This window comes from Melanaphis sacchari, unplaced genomic scaffold, assembly GCF_002803265.2.
Source record: "Melanaphis sacchari strain LSU unplaced genomic scaffold, SCAv2.0 Contig61_pilon_pilon, whole genome shotgun sequence".
Lineage (NCBI taxonomy): Eukaryota > Metazoa > Arthropoda > Insecta > Hemiptera > Aphididae > Melanaphis > Melanaphis sacchari.
In genome coordinates, this window is record NW_020271437.1 from 87,122 (window position 1) to 113,313 (window position 26,192).

The 26,192-nt window shown below is 23.6% G+C and overlaps 1 protein-coding gene across 1 annotated transcript in view; it reads right to left on the reverse strand.

The window, feature by feature from the left end:
• LOC112600192 (receptor-type tyrosine-protein phosphatase kappa) overlaps positions 1-26,192 on the reverse strand; it is a 138,685-nt gene that overhangs the window by 80,012 nt on the left and 32,481 nt on the right. Inside the window, 1 exon segment of the mRNA XM_025347362.1 lies at positions 1,434-1,546. Coding sequence (XP_025203147.1) covers positions 1,434-1,546 — 113 coding nt within the window.

Below are 26,192 nucleotides of genomic sequence, written 5' to 3' on the forward strand. Positions count from 1 at the left end.
TAATAAATAAAAATGAAGTACCTACTTAAATAATATTATTTTTTCTAGTTTATTTTTGATATTATTTATTATAGCCTGTAAACATTTTTCAAATATTAAAGTCAAATAATATTTAATTTTTTAATGATTTACTGCCAAAAAAAAAAAAAATTTTTCTATTGTAAATATTATTTTTTAATTTATTTCGATTACTAATAAATTGAAATATTTTAGTTTAATAATTTTATATAGATGAATCCATAATTTATAAAATGCTGATATCGATTTATATATTTTAAATTATCTGTTATATTAATATGTGTAATATATAAGATCAAAAAATTGTGTTTTTATTTTTATCACAATATGATATAGTTTAATACATTAAAATATCTATAACTTTGTATAGGTATATAACAATTTGATCATTTTTTATTTTATCCTAACTATTTGTTCTCAAAATAAATCTGTAAATATGTTGTAACATGTAAATGATATATAGTTGTATACTTAACTTAACGATTGTAAGTTTATCACATTTATACGTATATTAAACATTACTATGGAGAAATACTAAATACTAATGTACTATAATAATTTATTTGAAGTTAACTGTAAGTAAGTATAGTAATAATTCATTATAATGAACTTACTCAAAAAATAATAATAATAATACCATACAAATCACTAATAAGTTTTTGGAATGTAACATAATGTTGGTACTTAAAGTAAGTTAGTAAATTACTCATTAATTTCAAACTTCTTTGTAATATGTACAAACTAATACGATAACATTCGACAATTTTACTATTCATTGATTGCGTTCATACACAATACACTTATTATGATTAGATACATTAGATACTCATTTATTTAAAATTGAAAGGTTTATTAAAAAAAAATATATATGTAAAGGCTTACTAGTATTTTTTTAAATTTTGTTTCAACATTCATAACCAATATTTATATATCATTTTAAAGTAAAAATTAATTAGAATTATGTTGAGAATTATTAATATTATTATATGTATTTAATTAACTGTATTTATATTATGATATAAATAGTTAATATATAATTTTTGTAAAATATGTTATGTCGTTGTGTGCATAGCAACACGTGTGTAAATAATTTTACGACTGTATCATTCTTATGGTTATATGAATAATTTATTATTTACCATTTTAATTTGTTTTTATTTATACATTTGATTTATTATACTGTTATATTTCTTTTATTTTGTTATTTATTGACAGGAAAACAATTTAAACTGTAACACAATAAATTAGAATTACGATGGTGAAGCATTTTTTACTTTGATCAAATTAAATTTATAGCTTAAAAAACTAAATATGTTACTTAATATTTTATTAAATATTAAAGACATATTTTACTAGATACTATCACTGGTGTTATAAATACAGTGATCACTGTACCAAACGAATATAATAATTACCTGAAACTCTAATTTGTATAGCACTGGATATTTCCGTCTCTGATCACAGTGTTTGACAAAACACTCTTTTGGGATTTTTTTGTCGCCAGATATCACTCCGTTAGGTCCCACAGCTGCAAATAAATAATTAAAATAACAATTATAAAAGGTGAAACATATTTCTTGATAACTAATAATTATCAAAAATATTAGTTAGTAAAACAAAGTGCAATATTTTGAATCTTTTGAAGTTCTTTCTTTACCGATATTGATGAGATAGGTACCAAATTTTTAAATTATAAACTTACAATGCATTATAGTATATTACTTCCTAAGGAGAATAGGCTGTGTATATTGATTTCCTGTTAATATTAAAAGGTATTATTCGTTACCGTCTAAAACAAACTAACATGGTTTACTTATAATCAAGAACCAAACAAGGTTGTCTGTAAACTATAACCCATGTGTATTATAATCAGATTTAATTTTTACATTAATTTGCTCCAAGTTGCTACCTACATCAGCTAAATTATCACAATAACGAAAAATATTGTCATATTCGTTTAACTGACAATTTTGCATTTCAGCAAATAGAGATAGTGAAAAAACGTGTCGCATTCAATTGTTGAAAATTACGGATACCGCATTATGAAATCTCACTATCACCATTATTTTTTTGTCACTGAGAATTCCATTAAAGTTAACACGTGTTTTTTATTTTTCAGACGTACGGATTAAAAATCAGTAACACTTAAACCTCAATTCTTATTTGATTTAGAGGTTGTAATAAAATGTTGTAGTGAACTGCAGCATATTTGTCAGTAAGTCCGGGTAATATAATATAAATAGTTAGCACACAATTTTATTGAATAAATGATAAATATATTTAACTGCTTTGGCAAATTAACATGATGAATTATTTTTCCTATTATAAAATTAAACTGAAAACTATGATAAAATCGTATTATTAGGTTAACTTATTTTTTATTAAAACCATGAATGTAATAAAATAAGATGACGTTTTCTAACTTTCATTAAAATTATTTTATTTTTTTATTAGTAGATATTATTATGCCTTACTTAAAAACTAAATTTTGAAATATGTTTAATATTTATAAATGCTGAACAAAACATAAAGTGTAATGTCTTAGTAACTCTGCTATAAGTCTAAGTAATCCAGTAGCTGAGTTCCATTTTAAGACTATATTTCGCTCTAAGTATTTTCTCATCAATCATCCGCATTATTGCCAAAGAGGTCTATAACAGTTGAATTATTACTTGAACGTCTTGAACTATTGTCATATCTATTATGAAACTCAGCAGAACCATTCTTTAAGAATAACCACTACTTGTATCAATTTATTATTTTTATAATAAATTAAATTTAAAAATATATAATTCATTTTAATTAACTAACTTACACTTGAAAACTGTTTATCTTATGATACAAATTAGACCAAAGATAAATTTATGTTAAATGAAATGTATTTATCATTAATTGGATCATCGTCAATTAACTTATTTTCAAAAATATTATTTAAATCGTAAAACGAATTAATTCTTTTTTAATGGTATATATTTTATATTAGTCAAAATTATTAACAGAAAACAATAAAAAGGTAATTCTGAAATTGTATTTATGAAATATAAAGAATCTAATCTCAATAAAATCAAATAAAATGATAACTAAAAAAAATAAATTGTTTTATGAAAACATTTTATATGTTGTTAATTATATTCATAATAAATTTTAAAATAGATAGATTTACCTAAATTTAGCAATAATATAAACAACCAAAATGTAATAATTTTATTTATAAGTTTAACACCCTAGAATTTCTTATGTAAAATGTGTACTACACTAAATTATTAACGTAAAACTGATAAACTGTACAAAAATTTGACTAAAAATTGAAATTTAATTTAATTTTTACTTCAATTGTCATGTTTGTTAAAGAGCAAAGGAGCTTAAAATTTATGTAAGTACATAATAAATATATTATTCAACTATAAAATGACTAAAAATAAAAGACGATTGAACATTTGTTTTTTTTTGTTTTGTTTTAACAATATTATTATCATTTTTGTTATTATTATTTGAACAGAAATGCATAATACGAGACATAATTGGAAAAAAAAATTATTTTAACTATTATAACTTATAATGTAAGTTTATTATACATATAGTAGGTAATCAATGTATCACGAATATTTTCTATAAAAGCACACTTTTTCATGGTTATTTATTGACCCAAATTAAATAAATTACTAACGTGAATTGCCTTCCCCGCTTCCACACATAGTTAGCTAACCTTCGAATCAATATTGTTTTGCTCGAAAATAGACTAAAGTGGACTACTCCAGTTTCTGAAATGTTTACCATGATCCCCAAAATTACGTACCTATGTTACGTTAGTGTATTGAAGTGTAATACAATAGACATGTCCATCGACTCATTCGGATTATAATGAACGTTTTACGGGTACTCCGCCTCTCTGATAATGTACAACTATCGCCAAAAAGTGGATTGGGTGTAATTTTAAGAGTTTATTATTTTTATGTTGCTTGGTCTTTAATTCGTTTATTTATTATTATTATTATTTTTTTTTTTTTTATTAAAGTAAGATGGAATAGATTATTGGTATAAATTGAAAAATAATAACAAAAGCTTCATAAAAATATAAACTTTAATATGTATGCTTGTTATTTTCTTTTATTACCTATTCAGTCATTTTAATTATAATTTATTATAATTAATAATAATAATATAATCCTGAATCCAGTTATACATATGGTAATAAATGTTCATTCTTTTGGTACCTACATTTTTTTACTTAAAAAGGGTTTTCTGGGATATAAAAAGTTGAATTATTATATATAACTATACACTCTATACAGACATAATAATAATACATTATATTTTGAATACAGAGTGATATTGATACCATAACAATACAACAAAATTCATCAAACTTTTTAAAAACGTTTTACATTAACCAAATATTAAATGAGGATATAAAATGTGCATTAAGTGAATATTCATGATGATTTAGCATAATGTACCACGCTATATATTTGTATATAATTAAAAACAATATACCTTTTTATGCTTATTCAAGATTTTGTTGAATATATTAAAATTATACGTATATAATTTTATACGATTTCTTATTTTTCAAATTGATTTCTCTTAATATTATTGTAGTTATATGTCAATTTAAATTTATAATTACAATGTAATGAGTAATTTCTATGTTAAATTATACATTTATATAACTCTATTATACATTTTTGTAAACTTTCATGATTTATACCTAATCGTTTTTTGTGTATTGGAAACGATTCGTAATATCAATAAGTAATGATTTCTATGTTTATATGAATGGTTATAATTTATTAGTTATTTATTTATTATACTGAGGTTAATATTTATCATAGAAACTTTTGCAAGAAAATAATGTTATTAAGATGCATTGATTATTTTAATTATATTTCTAACATTAAAAAAAAATATATATTAAAGTATAATTATATTATTATATTATTATAAACACATTACAAACTAAATAAGTTAAATAATATATTCAATTCATAAAAAAATATTAATTTATAACATCTATAAATCTCTTTAATACTTTAAGTTTAAAAAATGTATTATTTTATGTTTTATAATCAAAATAAAATTTATGCTAAATCTTAGTATTGAACCGTGACAGTCGTAGTGTACTTATACTCACCATTTATTATTTTTTTTTCATTTATGATATAATTATGGAGAACATAGACCTTCGATTAAACTAATGTATCATGTATTTATGGTTTATTCTTGATTTCTAAAACTTAAATTTCGGCGCCAATATAACGTTAGTTTATAACTTTAGATGTGATGGTAATGTGCATTTAAATGTATGCAAAAAATGTTCGTTTTGTAAAATAAAAATAGGCGATAACTATAATATTATAATTTTAGATCTATGATCCATAGTTAGGTAATATTTTGAACCTAGACCGCTCTTGTTTTTAGTTGATTTTTAAATGCTATTCGCATACCCATTGAAAATATTCTTTAAAATGTATTTAATTTTAACAAAGTTATTTATTATACACCACAAACAATTCAAAGTCATTGTGTATTTTGTATAATCTATTTGACTAGAATACAACATACGCATAACTTTAAGACAATAATAGTTATTAAACTTGAAACTTGTCGCAATACCGCATTGTTACACTATATACGTACTCCAAAACTTAAATAAATCCGCTGATGTAGCTTAATTCAAATGTACAGAATTATGAGACATTCACTATTTGCGTGGTGCTTACAGTTAAATAATTGAAATCATCACATAGAACTTGGCTTCCCTTAAAGAAACTAATCTTCTGATATTTCACGTTGATCACTGTAGTGTTTTAGCAATACCGACTACCAATCTTTTACCAATCAAAAATCCGTCAGAGACGACCGATCACCCAATTATAAAAAATCCTGGTATCAAATTATTATTCAACTTTTGAGTTTTTTTTTTTTAACTGTACGTATAAATCGTTAGTGAATAATTAACGCAACAAATCTGAAAACATTAAGCCTTCGCACAAATCATTGGTGGAGATAAAAATAATAATTATGACGATTGTTTAATTCCTTTTCGCTGTAGACGTCAGACGATATAGCCGATGCACAATCGAGTGCAACCCCCCCCTCAACGTAATCTAACATTTTCTACGTACGACTTGACAAAATACAACAGCTTTTTATGATGAGCAGCGAGATTAGTAATGTTATAGGTCACCAATCACGAATCGTCTTGATTTCTCAATTGCACACCATCGCTGACAAAACTACAATGACATATTTCCAAGTTCTCTCTCTATATTAACATAATATATTATTACAATCGACATTATATGTATTGATTCCAATTTTAAAAAAAATATGTAGGTTATGCATAGCATTATATATTTGTAATATATAAGTAGGTCATTTATAAAAAAAATATAACGGCAGTCATAATAGAACTCGACGATAAATAGCGCCAGTAGTTTGATTTATATAAGTGGCAAATCACTTAGACTATAGGATTTCTCGACCATAATGCAAGATATATTATTTAATATATGATAATAAGTGATCAATATTCAACGAGATAATATATTATACTGATGACAAACAAAGGTGTACATTTCCAGCAGAGAGGTTAACACCACGTATCACTCGTAGACAGTACAGCTTACTATCTAGATAATATTCCCACTGCTGTTCCTATTCTATATATATTATAATGTTGTACTGAATTGCACTTGATAGTTCCGATAACTCATTATAAAATTCAGTCTTTACTGACACTTGCAGTCCGTACAACGCATATTGTGAGGTGGCACGATATATGCGTCGAGTCGTCATTCGAGAGGAGTACGTCGCGCGTATATTATATAATAATATAATACAGTATATACTAGCTGATCCTGCACGACATCTGCAGTCGTGACAAACCAACTAACTCCAGTGGACTTATTCTATATTGAACTCCGTTAAACGTAAACTACACATATTTTCAAAATATTAATTTTATATATATATTATTTTGACCAAAAAAATAAATAAAAAAAATACGGGTCTAAAATTTTATCTAATTTTTATAACTTATTATTTTATTTTATGTAATCAATGACAACCGTACACAACAAAAGAATATTTATTTATAATTTAAAAGAAATGTCTTCTAAGTGCACATCCTTAGGTAGTTATTATAGGATTACCTTTGTATCAATAATTTCAAAACGTAAGTGTGATAAACTTTGTTGTGGGTCGCTTACACACTCATATACAAACATATACATTACATTTTAATTTTTATTAATATAGATAATCATAATGTAAGTAGAAAATAATATAAAACTATATGAAATACAGTTAATGTGTTTGTATAAATATATACATATATATATATAAATATCACCTCTTACATTAGTCATTATTTTATTATACATCTATACGTCTTTACTCTTTAATCTATATCATAAATTTCAAAATTATAAGTTAACCAATAATACTCCTCTTTATAACAACAAACGATGTGAAACGAAAATAAATAAGTTGATTTTTGTGCATGTGTATATTATGTAAGGTCGAATTAAAATCTCTAAAGACTCAGAGGTCAATATATGGTTGTAGGCTTCCATAAATGAACAAAAATATAGACCTGTTGTTATCCCCTTGTGTGAAGTTTGAATATTGTAAAATCAGGAGCATGAATACATTTATATGCTTATAACATTGTAATTACACACTATTTAGAAATTATAACAATAATTTTACTATTGATAAATCATACATAATTACTGTTTAAAATTAATGAACAATATTAGAATAATTAAATACTTAAACATATGCTTAAATAACCACATCAATATTTCTTTAACTTAATGATACAGACTTACACCAAAAAAAAAATTAAAAAATTGTGTATTAGATACTGCATATTGTGTTATATTGTTATTAATAAAATAATATAATGTTAAAGTTAAAATAATTATAAATAAATATGTTTTATTATAAAAATAATATCAATATTGCCTACTTTAGATAGTTCTTGTATTTCTATTTTGTTTGTTTTATATTTACTATGTCTGATAAGAATATAATAATTACACTTATAGGCTGCGTGCATCGTACAAATGGCTATTATTCGAAGAAATAGCGTGTATATTAATTACTGTTCATACGCTGGCCAAAATAATATGCATTGGCCATTACGTAAATTTAAAAAAAAAAGCAGCACACGTTAACGTTTATACGAGTATACCTAATACTGTAAACAGAATTTAATGTTTAGTAGAAAGAAGATACCTATATTTTCATATCGCATTAGTTTTATGGTTTATAACATGTATGATGTCATATAATATTAACAAATATGTGGTTATATTTTATATGATTAAAAAAAATAATAATAATTTGATGGACTAGGGGCACTTACTTTTTATAGAAGGACGTTAGATTGACATTTTATACGTCTTGTATTTACATATACAATATAAAATGTAGAGGTCACTAGAAATGACTACGTATATACAACAAATACAACTATATAGTAGAGTTTTTAACTTTAAAAACGTGGGTAGGATGGTAACTTAAACGAAAACTTAATAACAAGCCGTTTTTCATAATTTTGTAAGACTTAATATCCGGTTAAATGTCAATTTAAACTTTGAAATGTCACGTTAAGTATTTTTTAACTTTTCACATTCATTTTGTACAGAAATCGTGTATTTTTTTTAGTTTCTCAATTTAAAAACAAAAACAATATTAAATTTAAATATTTTATCCAAATTATTCGTTTTATTATTTTAAAATTACTTTCGGGTATGATACTTGTATAATTATATATTATATCCGTTTAAATATTTTTGTTTGTATATAAATATATATATATATATATTTAAATGTTATGGTAAATTACGTTAAATTTAAGTTTAACTTTATGTGTCAGTCTTTAATGTTATTCATCTACAATTATGGGAAAAGTCACGAGTTTTTGGTGAATCATCTTAGTAACAATATACAATAAATATGTTAATATTTACCAAATATGGGATATTTATAAAATTATGGTTGTAATATTTGTCTATGACTGAATGAGATAAGTTCAGTTAAACTTATTAATTAAGACAGACTAAGAACAGTTATCCAAAAAGTCGTTATGTTACGTTATAGACTGCGTATTAAATTAAAATTAAATATTACTTCGATTTATTGTATAATTTTGTTGGATTTCATTTTCGTTAGTAGAAATTTATTTTTTAGAATCATTTCTTCAACATTACAACTTTTTAGGTGTGTATTTTTTATTAAATAAAAATTTTTATTTTTATTATTTGGATATTATTAAAGCACTCCCAAAAATTTTTTTAGGATTAATTTTCATTAGTAAAGCTTTTTTAAATTGCATTGAGTTGTTTAACAGTACAACATAACTTTTAAATAAATTGGCCAATTCTTTATGCATGAACTGAATATTTATTTTTTATATAGCTTATAATGATAATTACGTATATATTTAGTTAAAAATGTGATAATGACCGGTGAATACAGGATTTTTCGTTTGACGTAATTTTTTGTAAGATCTATCAATTTAAAATAAATAATACTGTTTTTAAATTATTTTTAGAAAATTTTACTATACATTTATAAGTACACTATTGCATTTTATGATAATATAAAATTTTAAGTTTTGATTATTTATTACAATATATTAGAATATTATTTACGTTACTTCGTTACTTCGTTACTTCGTTAAAAATTAAAAATATGTTCATTGTAAATTACGTATAATGTTTAATTTATTGCTATAAACTGTTATCTGTGTGCATGAGTTGATAAAGTATTAAAAATATACAATATTTTTCAAACGTGATTAACGTTTAATATTAAGAATATTTCATCTCTAGATATAATAAAATATTATGTATCCATTACATAAAAATGTGAATAGAAGCATTGGAAAAAAATTAATCCACAAATAATATCTTGTTCAGACATGCATCAAATAAAATAATTATTTTAAATTTTGGTTATGGAAATATTCTGATAATAATATTAATATTACCACTGTCAAGTTACCTCATTAATCTTATTAAACAACACAAGAACAAAGTTAAATTTGTATTTTGCTAACTATAGGTATAATACGCAAAAAGGTTTTTAGGCTAATACCCTGTCTATTATAATATTATCTTCTTTGGAATTCTTATAATAATTTTTTTTCTTACTAAAAGATTTGAACATAGTATTTAGAATTTAAAAACATTTTTACTTAAAGAAAATAACGAATAAATTTGTAGATTTTAAAACATTGATACAAATAAAATTAATAATAATCATAATAATGTACAAAGAAACAATTATAATTGATATAATATTTTTTTTTAAATATCAATGAATACTTTTTATGTTGTATCATCATAAATATAGGTATACAAATTTAATCATTTTTAATAGGCTTTTTTCAACCGAAGTAATAAATGTATTAAACAAATATCTTTGAACAGCTTTAATTTCTGAACTTCGTCACCTCTTTAATATTCCTAGTTAATTTTCACAAACTATACACAATATTATTGAAATAAAATGTTTAATCAGTGGTGATTTTTTTTTTAAACTTTAAATTAAATACAAGTAATTTTGAAATCAATTTAATACGTATAAATATTATAATAAATATAAATAAGGTACGTAACAACTAATAAATATTATTAGTATGTGAACCTATATAATATGTACTAAAATAATATATATATATATATATACATATTTAAATTTGTAATCTTTAAAACTGATTTCTAAATTTATAAAAAATTATGAGGTGTCAAAACCAGTCATGTAACGCAAGCAGTAATTAATATTATATTTCTGACGTGGGTATTATATAAATTATAAAGTAAAGGTGTCGTGAAAATTAATTGTATACACATTATATCAAAATATTAAAATAAATGGAATAATATATTCTTGTGATTTGTGAATTGTACACCTTTATAGTGTCATTGTTTGTAACAACAAATGTATACGCAGTTTTCTCTCACATTTTCACATAACGCTCGAATTATTCTTACTTGTTTACATTTTGTTTTTTCTCCTTTTTTCTAATTTTATATTCTGACAGATTTTGTTTTATACTTATATATAAATTTATATATGTTTTTTTTTCCACATTTATTCAATCTTATTCCGTCGTACTACTATTATTTACGATGTATCCTTTTATTCACAGTTACAAGATAGACGCTATAGCACAATTGGGAATATCTTAAAAACATATACCATATAAAGCGCTTTACTAATACGTTATTCCATTTTTTTTATCACTATTTTATATCAATTAAAATATTAGATTTTTTTAAAACATATTTCCTATGATTAAATTAGAAATTCAAACTACAATTTTGACAAAATCATTAATTGACTAATTGACGAATGAGGAACAGTAATAATTTTATATTTTCAATAAATATCTATTTATATTTTGTTTAATAATTAAAATGGATTTTTGCTTATTGTATGATATACTCTATAAAAATATTTGTAACGAGATATGCAAATACTTTTTCTTAATAGTTCAATAAAAAAAAAAAGTTGTTGAGTGTTCTTAGTCATTGAATATAAAACAGTAACAGATGTGTTTCATTTTAATGTTATGATCATAAAAACGATTCTTAGCAAAGACATTAAGCGGTTTGCCAATCTATATTTCCTTAATATTTTAAATTATATTCATACATTTATAAAACTATTAAAAATGTATTTATCTATTAGCAATACAGAACCGTGTGAATAGATTTGTAATAGGTAGCTTAAAATAAATCTAAGTAGATGGATATATTATCATATACCTATAATTAATCATGACATATGGCTAAACAATTTATATAAATTCTAAATACTAATAGATGAACCCGTGTGTAAGAATAAATAAACCAATTTAATATGGAATTTAATAATTAAAAAAATCGTGTTCTTGTACCTAGAAAATTGAAGAAAGTCTCATAAAATTTATGTTGCAAACAAATTCATAAATATGTTTATATAAAAAAAAAAAAACATATAATGAGAAATATTTTGTCTTAAACATTTTTTGGCATTCTGAGTATACGAGTAATAGCATTAATTACTTTACTACTTTAGGTATTAGGAGCTATATCTACCAATTATATAACATTATATTATTCTCGCAACTATGATATCTAATATCATTCATATACAAAGTGATTCATACTCGTTATGAAATGATATAATATATTTTACATTAAAACAAAAATTAAAATATATTACATGGTAATCATCGTCATAACTTATTCGTTAATCTAGGCAAAATAATACAATGACGAGCGTAGTTATTGTAACGTATATACTACATATTAATCTAATATTTTAATACTATATTCGTTGCTCGAATGGACGTACGTGCTTTTAAAATCGTTTTGTGTGGCATGCAAAGGTGTAAATAGATTAAGCTCTACCTCCCTTCACCGTTTTCTAAACAGAATTTTCAAACCTTAGTCATATTTCCCATATATTACGTACCTCTTAAAAATCATAATGCCTATATAGATGATGTATAGATGGCGGGTAATGAACGATTTTATTTTACGTATTAACTATTCGATAACATGAATAAATTATTTTGAAAATGTAAACCATTCTTTAATTTCTTACTCTATAAATTGCCATAACGTTCACTGACGGTTATGGAAATATATTATAATAATTGATGATAGATATTATTATGTTGTATTATTTTACAAAATGATACAACCAATCACAAATGAATAAAAGAATACTCGCGCTAGTGAAAGAAGGAAGGTGAAAAGTATATTCTTAAATCTTTTCAATTATTCGAAACGTTTTGCGTAAGTTTTATTATTATTTGTACCTCTGGTACCTGTCTTTTCAACGGATACCAAAGTAGTGTAAAGCATAAAAATAATCTTAACATTATACACAAAATCGAAAAACAACCTTAAAAGATTATGCGAACAAAATTATAAATATTATAATAATCATAGTAAATGATTATTTTTTTATTTTTTGAAGGGGAATATACAGCACACCATTACAGTTGGGCGCAGTGATGAACTGTATAGAGTGGCGCATGGACAGTCAAATTACCGATATCACATTATATAATATTAAAAAAGTTAAACGCCAAACTCTACTAGCATGGTTTATAAGAAATATTGTTGTGACGATCACACCATATCATAAATATTGTAGTGTTCCTTATTATATATAGTATTAATATGTACCACCTACTTATATTGATGTAGGAATCGGTAGCTTTCCTAAACGTGCGTCTTCCCAAACGCGATTTGATTCAACGTGGCATAAACGCTTTTATGTAAATATTTTATTATTTTTTTTTTTTTTATACAGTTTAGCGTCATTTCACCGACGGTCGACGACGAAAGATTTTTTTCACACGTAGGTTAGATTAAGTTTTTCGCTTGAATTTAATGCCATTGCATTACTACGAGCCCGCCGCGACTCGCTCCATTTTTTATTTCATTTTATTTTTCACTTTTGTAAGTATAGTGGTGTATACCCACCTACATCATCAACGTTCATCTCGTTGAATCGTCGGAAGTATGTACCAGAAAATAATGTTTATTCTGAAAATTCGATTTTCTGCAAGTCAAAGCATATATTATATATTATATAGCTATAGTAAATTAAAAAAAAAAATATATTTTTTTGCGCGTTGAGCACGGTAGGTACATATAATATTATATTTACTATACACACACATAGTACTATTTACGTCTTATATAGGTTTAATACAATCTTTTTGGAGTACCTACCTATGTAAAAACCTCGGCAAAAATCGATTTATAATACATATATCAAAAATCAAAATATATTTTTTACCACGAAACGTAATTTACAAATTGTCAGTTTTATACTGTTATTACTCTTTTTATTGTTTGTAATAAAATGCGCGTACGGGTAGCGTCGTTATAATATACGTTTTATAGAAACAAAAAAAAAAAAAAATTCCGTATACGTGCATATTATCTGCAGTGTTCGTTAATAATGTTTTCAACGAGATGATTTTCTTTTAAACGTGAAACCTATTTCCCAGACTGGATAAATAAAATGGAATATTACGGATGTTTATTGCGTATTTTGTATGTATAGGTATTTTATCATTATTATTTATTATATAACACAATATTATACATACAGTGTGATACGATGTGATACGTGTACGTCGATATTGGCGTCCCGCCATCAGGAGCGAATTGTTCTGTAAACGAAACAATAAATACGTCCGTGTTTTGACATAATACAACGTCAAAGCATAAACTATTGTTTTGTTCTCGAATTGAACGATTTTTATTTTGCTTAGATTTCTATTACATAGAACCCACAGTGATTTATACAATGTCCATAAAATATATATAAATATATATAATAAAAACGAAATACGGCTACAATGCGTGGTATGAAACTATGAAATATCGACCAGTATTCTAAATATAATAAAACTAACGACATATACATATGCTATAATATTTAGAATGAAGGTATGTCGGGCAAACCATATTATACATGAAAAACGAAAGATATATTTCCGGAATCGTGAAAAAATCATTTCCACTAAATGATAAATAATAAACTATAATATAATATTGGTACTTGTTTTTACTAGGTATATACATATAACCTATCTATATTTGAATACACCGTAACTACTTATATTATAAAACTTACATATCACAACAAATTTTAAATTCACCGTCACCGAAAGATTGAATAATTGAAGAGCGTTTAATTAATGTACAATAGCTTGACGAACAATATATTTTTAATTAGTAAAATTAAATATCATATCGAACGCTTTTTTTAAAATTAGTTCCATGCACTTAAATCTTAAAACAATATAGGCGTATTACACTAAGGGTACTGATGTTATTTATAAAATTCGTTTATTTTTTTTTGTCTTAGCTTACCGGCCTGTCATCAATAAACGTACTTATACGGCAGAAACAACTGTACGTTTGTTTTGTGTTTACCGTAGATATATACTATTAATTTAACTTGTATTAATGTGCCATGATTCGTGAACGAGTAACATACTAACATTAAATGAAGACTGTTACGACGGAATATTTCGACATGTTGTTGTTGTACCTTACACTTGTCTACATAATATTATATAGGTTTACAATGATTAATACATAAATATTATATAATTCGTTAACGAATGCATACCTTATATTATTTATTAATTTTAATGATTTTATTACACAATTCACGATTCAAAAGAAATGAGTACCCATGTAAATTGTAATATTTTATTATAGTTTATTCTAAGTACATGTAGAATACTAAATAATAAAAAAGTTGAGACATTTTTTTTTACAATTTTAAAGTTAATTAAAAGTTCAAACCATAACTTCTACTAATAACACGAGTAATTATAATTTATCATTTTACTATGAATATATACAATGTATTGTACGATATATTCGACTTGTAAGGATTATTATGTTTATTGTGTAAAGTTTCAAAGTTTCTACAATTTCTTAACGTGATAGTAATTTTAACGTGAAAGATGTTTGTTTAAGATTATAATTGTGATATTTCCTACTGAATTAGATTAATACATATTGTTCAAGTGTTGTAGGATGAATTTATTTTTATGTTATTTATAATACAATCAAAAACATTAACAATTTATCTATAACTACTTCTTAAATCAATCGTGATTTAAATTCTAAATAATTATAATTAGAGTAGTTTAGATGATTTGTAATATTAGCTTATTTATTTTATTCGATCATTTAAATAATCGGGCAAGAAATAAGTATTTACGATTTAAATTAAAACAAATCTATATGCATAGTTTTATATATTTGTAAGATTTAAATTTATTTCAATTGATAATGATTCCATGACATAGTTGTATATACCATTTTTGTCATTGTATGCCATTGAATGAACTGGTTTTGATGATAAATTAATTACTATTAATTCACAAACATCATTAAAAATTAATTTTAAATACAAGTTCTAATTGGTTTTGAAGTACATATTATATTTTTAGAAATTTACATAGAGATACAAATCATCTTCTCTAAATTAAAATGAACATAAATTATTTTAGCAGCACACTAAAAATAAATTTAAAACAATTTCTGTCGATTTCAGTTAAGGGTTGCATTTATAATGTTTGACGTGATCTACTATTACTCATTTAAACCAATTATTTTTTTAAAGAAATTATCACTTGTATGGAATTATTATTCCATAATATTATTTATTATTCAAGGTTTTTAGCGAAACGATGAATGTATTTGTTTACTATGTATGATTTTATGTTTTGTCTATCATCACGTTTAAAATAATAAAAATGCTTCAACATTAAACTTAGCGGGAGGTTTCTGGTTGTAAATTGGATCTAGTTGGTATTTTTAGTTGTCAAAAATAGCAAATTACTTATAAAAATGTTCAGAAAAAACTAAAAACGGAATATATACGTAACGTCAGTTTTCGATAAAATCAATTTGGTTTTTATACTGTAATTTAAAAATAAATAACCGTAGATACTTTTTTTTTTATTGTTTTTTTACCAAATATTTATTTTAGATTCTCTAGTCATGATTTGAATTTTCAAATTATTTTTGCTTTTTAGAGTTTCTTCTAGATCAAATAATTTTTGAATTTTAGGTTGTGTGTCATCTTGTTAAAAATTATGTTTTATATGCAATGATTACCTTTTTACAAAATCAATTTAACACATTAAATGTTACCCTATACAATAAATTATCCAATGACAATGTATACTTGAATTTTACTACAGAGAAACTTTGTTTTTATGTATTATTAATCTTGTTATCATATAGGATTGTTGAGAAAATTTTTAAATTTTAATACAAAAAAACAACTTTGCCACTTTCAGTGTTATACCGTCTAAGTATATATAATATTTGGTGCTTTTATGTATCATTGTATGTTAATATAATTACGTATATTCGTAAAGTTTTTGTTTTTTGTGCTACTAAATTTTAACTATAATACCTAATTATTGATAAAGACGTGTCTAGATTTTAGATTGACAATTGTAGACATCTTATTGATAGACTATTTAATAATTTGTAGAGTTTTTGTAAAACCATATTTTAACTTTTATTAATATTCTTAATATACATATTTTAATAACTTTCTAAAACCTAATAACTCAAATTTTTATTTAGATGATACAATAATATTTTCAAAAATAATTTGATTAACAATTTGCATTCAATAAGGTTGGTTGACAATTGGAAAAAAATGATATTTTTTTATTTAAAGGAAAAAATTATGGTTAACATGCTTGGTGAATTATAATGTATATTATATTTATAAAAAAATAATAATAAGCTACCTATACTAGTTCAATATAAATTATTATATTTAAAGATTTATTTTAATGTACTGCAATTTTTTAAATGTAATATTGTTTATTGTCCAATGAAATAACTAGTATTTACATTGATTTTTTTAGTACAGTTTAGAGTTAGTATTAGTATTGATGCAAAAATACGTTAATAATTATTATTCTAAAATCTGTAGTGTTGTGGAAAAAAAATCGATATATCATTGTTTAATTTTGGTTTCTTTTTATCACCGTATTCAAACCTTTTTGGTTATGGACTATGGTGTTGCTTTTTGTCATGTTTTCTCACACCTATAGTGTAGGGCGTAACAGAAATTCGATTTGTCACGAACCCTATAAGATATACTTTCCTGACTATTACTATACAAAAACCAGGACATCGGTGTATAAGAAAATGAGCGCCAAATGTCGACAGCAAAGAAAAAGAAGAAGGGGTTTTTTTTTAGACCCTTTGACATCTAAATATAATAAGCTACGTTTGTATAGTAGTGCGTTGTTCGAACAAAATGCAGCTATGTCTCGTTGGCAACAAAAGGATAATGACGATAGTGGAGATAAATTTCATTAGCTGGACCGAGAGCCAATATTAAATTATAGAGTTTAAATAAACGTACCGCACAACCTTAGATATCGCCACAATACCTACAATTCTCTATGTTATGAGTTGTTACAGTTACGATACAGAACTATGTGTGTATGAAAAAATGGAACCCACGTATTTTTAATAAATAAATAAATAAATGATATATATAAACTATAAATAGTTTAAAAACGGTAAAACTTACAAGCGTGCTTCATCGCGATAAGTACTAAGTAAGCTTCTTAATTACTATTTATTATTTATAAAAATATTTTTCTATTTTTTCTATTATTGAAAATTATATTATTTACTTTAATTATAAGTTAAAACTTTATACTGCGTACAAAACAAATACCCATAGGTATCTAAGTTTTATAGAAAATCGCTAAACCCTATACAAATTTTATAAAAATATTATTGACGTTAAATTTTTGTAAATATTACGTTGTATATACATATCAATACTACAACGGTAGTAAAAATGTCGTAAAGAATAATTAATATAAAAATATTTTAAACATGGTATAAATTAGATAGTAATATTAACAATTAATTTGATATGTTTATTTGTTATTCATTCGCTAATGAATGATTTATAATTTATTTTGTATTATGTAAAAATAAATAAGTTTCTATTAGGCTATTTAGAATTTATATTCTATATCATATTATATTAGGTACCTAGGTGAAAACTATAAATGCAGTGATTCAGTGAATTCATTTTTCATAACCGTTAATTTTCAAATTGAAAACAATATATTATTACTATTATACCTATGACTAAATATTATTTATTTACCTATACATATATTTAACGAAATCATGAATTATATATACATTATGTTACATATTATAGTACCACGAATTAGGTATGCATAATTATATTCGATTAAATGTATAGTTTTTTTTTTTTTGTTGATTTGTTTGCTTATTTTTCGTAATAAAACCATAGAATTCTAAATAAACTAACCTACGCCGACTTAATATTTAAAGTTTTCTTACGAGAAAATAGCAGATAATTTGAGACGAGAACTTTTATCTTTGCGTAGGTTTTACTTTTGTTTTTTCGAAATAATAATAATAATAAAAATGCATGTCTCGTGTATATATATATATAAAAAAAAAAAAGTCACTGTGCGTATTTTTCTCGCTCTCTTTTATCTCGTTTCAGTAATGTTATAATGCGCAATAACTTGATATAATGTTATGATTGATCGAATTCGAGATGGCGCGTACAACGGGAGACATTTTCAAAAACATCTCTCGAAATACCTACCGAACAAATTGGGTCAATAACAATATTATAATATTATAATATCGTATTAAATATTATTATTTGGCTGACGCCGCACACATAATAATATTATATAATAAAGTGCCGCCGCTGCAGCCACCGCCACCGCCGCCGCCGCTACAATCATAATATTAATAATAATAATTATTAGCCTTGTCCCGCCGACGTCGCGGGCGGCAACCACGTTATTAATAGTATAGTGATGCGTGCGAGTATAGCGTTTTAGTGTTGCACCGATGTCTGAAACACGCGGAATAATTGCCGTTGCCGAGTGTGCACTGCACTGGTGACGGGCTGCACATTGATTGCTCGCCTCGATAAAACTTTTTAAAACCCACGACAGCGTTTTCGCTTCGCAGAGCCGATATCGTCATAATATGTGCGAGACCACATCCACAACCGCACAATACCCGTTATTTTGAAAAAAATGGCGTGCATATTACTATAATATACTAGCTCGTAATAATATCGACGTGCAATAATTGTCGACGTTGATGACGACGTTCAATATTGTATTGTACGTATGCATCGGCGTGTATAATATCATATTGATAATATTCTCTACTCTCGTTCTTTATTCTTCTCGTTTATTGTCGTAGTATAATATTTTATGTACGCGGAGCGATGTACAGGCGGTTTTTTTTTTTTTTTTTTTAAGAAGAAATTGGCTGGTAGCCCGATCTATATAATAATATGGTCCCGTGTAGTTGACACTCTGACTGTGAGGTCCGTGAAACGCCGTCATAATATCGATGGCTTATTATAGCGCTCCGCACCGCACACATATTATTAATAATATAGAATTCGGCACTTATTGTTGTACTTAAAACCTTTAAATATGCAAATTAAATTACCGAGACATACTTGAAAATATGCAACTAACATTTTTCTTTATTTGAAAAAAAATTCCAGAATATATACACAAGTTCTAAGATTTCAAAAATAATTTAAGATCAATAATAATTGAAATTTATAAACCAAAAATTACTTAATGTAGCCTAACTCAGTTTTATGTGATTATTAAAATTTTATAAAATAGCAAAATAAAACAAAACACAACGACAACGTAAAACAAAATGACTAGCGTGTAGATAAATAGGTAGTTCGTTATTTCTAGTTACACGATACCGAGCATTTAACTCAGATACAAAATGACGATCATTAAGATACTCAAATACCGACTTGGGACTGATTTTTAATTCTTCTTAAGATAATTTTTTTTTCCCAAAACGTAATTTAAAGACGATATCGATTGACAATTTTACATTTATAACAATAATAAAATTTAAAATAGTAATAATTTTTTGAAATATATACATGTATGTGCTTTTCTTAAAACATGACGAAGTATATAAAAATATGTATATAGTCGAAACCATAACTACTAAAAGAAACAAGTAGGTAAATGTATAAAGTCCAGAACCTTAAAATTACTATAACTTCTGTTTTTTTTTTATAAATACACTTTTTAAATTCATTAATTTATATATATATATGATTTTTTTTCTTGAAAATATATACATATTTCTTTACAAATTTCTACATTTTAAATTAAAATTATAATTAGTTGATAAAACTGTAAAAAAAATCTAGGAATCTAAAATACCTCAAAGCAATGGAACTTAACTCGATGTCTTAAGAGAATTTAATACTTGTAACTTACCATGTGTGTGTAATAATAAGCCATCTATATTCTATATAATATTAAATATATGCTTACCATTTTGAAGTTTCGTATGCAGACACTATTAATAATATAATTAATTAATATAACATAATATATTATCGTCGATTAGTGATGAACATCCGTAAACATCACGATATTTCCGTATGCCACACCCCCTCTCCATTCATCCAAAACATAAATTATAGAATTAATATACAGCATGCTAGGTCGTTATGTATAATATAATAATATAATATTATGAATCAAATTTGTTTAAAATTGTAATTCAATTTATTGATTATCAAAGTTTATTCGCCTAAGTCCAGAAAATTCCAAAAATGAAATTTTTACTCAGAAAATTAAGCAAATGCCAATATCCAATTTTCAAAGAAAGTCAATAGTATTTTATTGATTATGTTATTAAAGATGCGGCAAATGATGATTTGACGTATACTGTAACTGTATACTACATAATTATGACAAAGTATTAAAATTATTATTTATTATTTTAACATACATATACGCTGTTTGTGTGATACATTTCTACCAGAAAATATTATTTTAATAAGGCTTTACTTTTTTTTTAGTGAAAAATTAAATAGCGAAAAAAAAGTTTTCACATGAAATCCTGATGTGCCTCGCGAGTGTGAATTTATTTACTATGTAGATAATAATATTATAAAATATAGTTTACAGTATAACTATATGTTATACAATAATATCTTATGTTTATGTAGGTATCCTCAACTAAAAATGTAAAATTATAACTAAAACAAAATATGTATATATTACGATGAGTAGCTGCTAAAATTAAGTAAGATTTCGAGTATTGAAAAACATGTTCAGTCGTCAAAAGCATATTACAATAAATACCATACTCCAGATATACCTTTATAGACAAAATGGTATATTTTGGAAATACATATATTTATGTTTTTCTGGTCGAATATGTATGTGGTATATACGACTATGTACAGCTACACAGGTGTCAGGTAATACATATTAGGCTGATCTCCTACTACAATACATTAAAATAATGCAATAATTAATAAATTTATAGAAAAAAAAAAAAAAAAAAAAAACAACTTCACATTTATCAAATTAATATTTTCCTTAAAAAAATGGATAAAATAGGTAACCAATTTTCTGTACAATATATATCGAGTATACCTCATCACTGAAGAAGTCACAGTAATTTATGTATTAAATTTGAATTTAATTATAAATCATTACACACAAAAAACAATTCTATACGAAAATAGTATGTTAGCTTATATAACTAGATATTAAAGTTATTTATTGTGTTATCAGTAGTACAGAAAGCTGAATTAATGTTTGCTGTAAACATCACAATTAAAATGTCATTGTGTGAATAAAATATAATAATTTATATAAAAGTTTCATGTCTAGTATGAATAATATTTTTTAATTAGAATAAAATAAATATAATCGTTATTACGTTATTATTTGTATAAATATTCAAACATTCAATTTCGTTAAAGTTATATATTGAAATATGTATTACAAAAAGATCGTGTTTAAATATTTTTGCATTTTTTAATTTCAGTATGTATTATTTATGAAGTACCTCGAATTACTTTTTTAAGTCATAATTATAAATATTAACATTTTATAAACATGTAACTACAAAATAATTTTGACTTTTTCATTAAATTAACAAATTTTTGTCAAAATATAAACTTAAAATGCTTAAAAAAAAATTAATCGCGATTATGTATCTTTAATATTCTTAAAAAGCTTTAATATTAAAATATTATTTGGGACCTTGTACTTAATGTTTATACTTTTTGATCTTTTAATCGTGTGAAGTATAAACCAGAAAAAAAATAAAAAATTTGTACAGACTTTAAAATTTCTATAATTCTATAAACAGCTTAAAAAAAAATCAAAATAATTTGAAATTTATACCGTGTAAAAAAAAGTTAACACAAACATTTGGAGAACGTTTTAAGTACCTATCTACAGTTATTCAAAGACATTTCTGGGAATTTAGTTTAAAATATAAATCACGTCCATTTTTCTACCAGAAAAAATAAACAAATTTAATATCTAAGCATTTTAATAATTACTCCAAATGATGATATACAAAAAAATGATAAAACTTAATACTAAAATCAATTCATCCTTTGCTTTGTTTAGAATCTAAAATAATCAAATATAAAAAGATTAAATTAAATTATAGTTTAACTTAATCAATTATTACAATTTTTCCCTTAATAGCAAGAATTCAAATTATTTATGTTCCCTTTTTCTTTATATATACATTTATAGGGTTATGAATAATATGCTGTTACATGAAATACTTTAATAAAAATCAAAGAAAGTGTTAATATGTAACATATTTACGTATTTAATTACTATTCTATTCACACATTGTATTATTATAATAATTTATAATTAGTACCTGCAATATAAAGTAATGTGCCTTTAAATCGTAAGGATATAATATTTTGCACACCTTGGAAGCCATTGACGTTGAATAATTATTTATTAACAGAAATATTTTTTATATTATTATTAGTATAATATACATTTTTTTTTTTTTTTTATAGTAAAATTATGATGTACATCATCGCGTAACATATTTTATTACGATAATTAATAATTTATTTTTTTGTAAAATACTCCATTACCTTTTAATCATTCTATGATGATTGGGATTAAATAAAAGACCATCTAATTATTAATTATCTTGTGTAAAATACAGATAAATTAGGTTAATGTACATAAAGTTATCTATTTATGAACATCGGAATTGGAGATATTTCGAATAGAATTATGTGCTAAAACATTTATTCAAATAGTAGTAATAATATACATTTATACTAAAAAAACAATTATGTATATTGTTGAACATTACATTTTTCGGTACTAAATTTAAAAGCTTGAACAATCGTTCTTTTGGATACAGTCCAATTTTTACTCAACTTGATTTTTATCGCTTGTCTAAGCTCTCGGCTACTTTATTTTATAACCCAAGGTGAATGACACTATAATGTAATATAATATTGCCACGTATGAATGATATGGTAACCGAATACTACCTAAACAGTTCTTACATTACTTACTAAACTATGTAATATGTACTAATGTCGATTCATCCATAAAAACAACAAATTTACATTGTTTTGAATAACCTAGAGCATGAACTATGTTTATTAGAAACAAATATTTTAGCCATAAAAATATTATTATTTTAATGTTATTTCAAATTAAATAGGAATTTTAATTTTGAAATTAGTTAATAAATATTACCTTTTTTTATACTGCTTTTTTATATATTATAATAATGCATAATTAACTATTGCTGTTGATTACCTAAATGAAATATCATAATGATTTAGAACCATTGGCATTTTATTTTTAATAAAATCTTGTTTATTTAATCAAATTAAAATATTTCATTGAAAATAAATATTATTAAAAAAGTACAAATTAAATTATTAATAGAGCTATAAAAAAATATTAAAAATTAAAAGTAAACTTAGAATGTATTGCAAAAAAAACAGCATTTTTATCTTTCTATTTTTAATTAATGGAAAAAAATCAAATAATAACTTAAACAATTTTTATATAATTTATGTTGTTATAATAAATATATTTTAGTTTATTAAACATTAAAAAATAGTAAATTTTATTCAAAAATTGAATTATTTTAAAGAAAAATGTATCCATAGAAAAAATAAAACCTAGTTTAAGACAAAAGACAAGTAATGGGTATGACAACGTACTTGTGTGATGGTCAAACATTTTTATTTTCTAAACAATGATTTTTTTTTATATTTCCATTTCAAATGGGTTTTTTATTTAAACAACTCTGAACTATTTTTCATATATATATGTATTAATCGTTAATTAAAAATATTTATTTTTTATTTTTTTTAATGTCAAATGAAGTACGTAATAAATTAAAATTATGATTAAAAATTATAAAAAGATAAATTGATTTAACATTATCAATGTATACATACAATTATTATTAAGTTAAAAAATAATAATATTAATTATTATATCAATGGTATTTAGTATGATTGAGTAATGATTTTTTTATTCATACATTTATGAGAATATAATGTAAATTTAATTTGAATAGGTACATGTGTTTATTTTATGTTATATTATATTATATTTAAATAAATAGAAGTCGAAAAAAAACAAGCTAGAAAAAAAAATAGTAATATTTTAAGTAGTTCAGTTTTTCTTAATATATTTATTTTTAATCAAAATATCATTGAATTTGTTCCGTTTGGTGAATATATATAGCTAATTTTATGTAAATTTAAATTATGGGACCAAGGTTCATTTAGTATAATTTAACGTTAACGTTGTACACGTTATACGTATACGCTGAGTATTTTGAGTAGATATTAATATTTCATTGGTCATAAATTTTAACTTAAGAAGATACTAAATACATTTTTTTTTTAACTAGATTATTTATATAATAAAATATATAGCCTACATATAGCATTATTCAAATATTATTTTTAATTAGATTTATGAAAAACAAATGTTTATTATTCAGAAATGAAATTGAAAAAAATAACTAAAACAGTTATTATTTTTATTTTGAATAAGATGTACTACTACAAGTATTTAGGACATATAATAGATATATGAAGAATTTTTGTAAAGTCAGTTGGTATGAAACTTTATTAAAAATTCTTCAAATTCTTGTTTCTCAAATAATTTAAGGGATAACATAATATCATGATATTGTTATATTAATATTATAAACAACATAGATATTTTTGGTTTCGTATATCTATTAAACTGAATAGAAAATATCAGATTCATATGAATTTATTAAAAAACTTTTTCTTATAGCACATTTTAATACTATTTGTCTATAATATACAACATATATGATAATTTGAACTAAAACCTATCAAATTTACCTCAAATGTTTTCTTAGGATAAAAATACGAATGAAATATTATTCTGTTTTAGACGCTTTATTTTAGATTCTAAGAGAAGAGATGAATGTATTTATATTACAATTATATGTTTTTTGTGTGTGTTTGTTATTACTTTTTTAAGTAAGAAAAAAGCTTTGATTTTCAATTTTGCGTTCGTTTCTGGTAAAATTTTACTGAGTTTTTCTTAATAATCGAAAAAACAAAATACATTTAAAAAAAATAACGATAATTTTTATGCTAACTAGTGTTTGAAAAAATGTATTTTTTCATTTTGTTATAATTTTAATATGAATAACCGTAGAAACTTAAAATTGTCAACAAATATTTATAATATCATTTTCTACATAGTATAATTTTCAAAA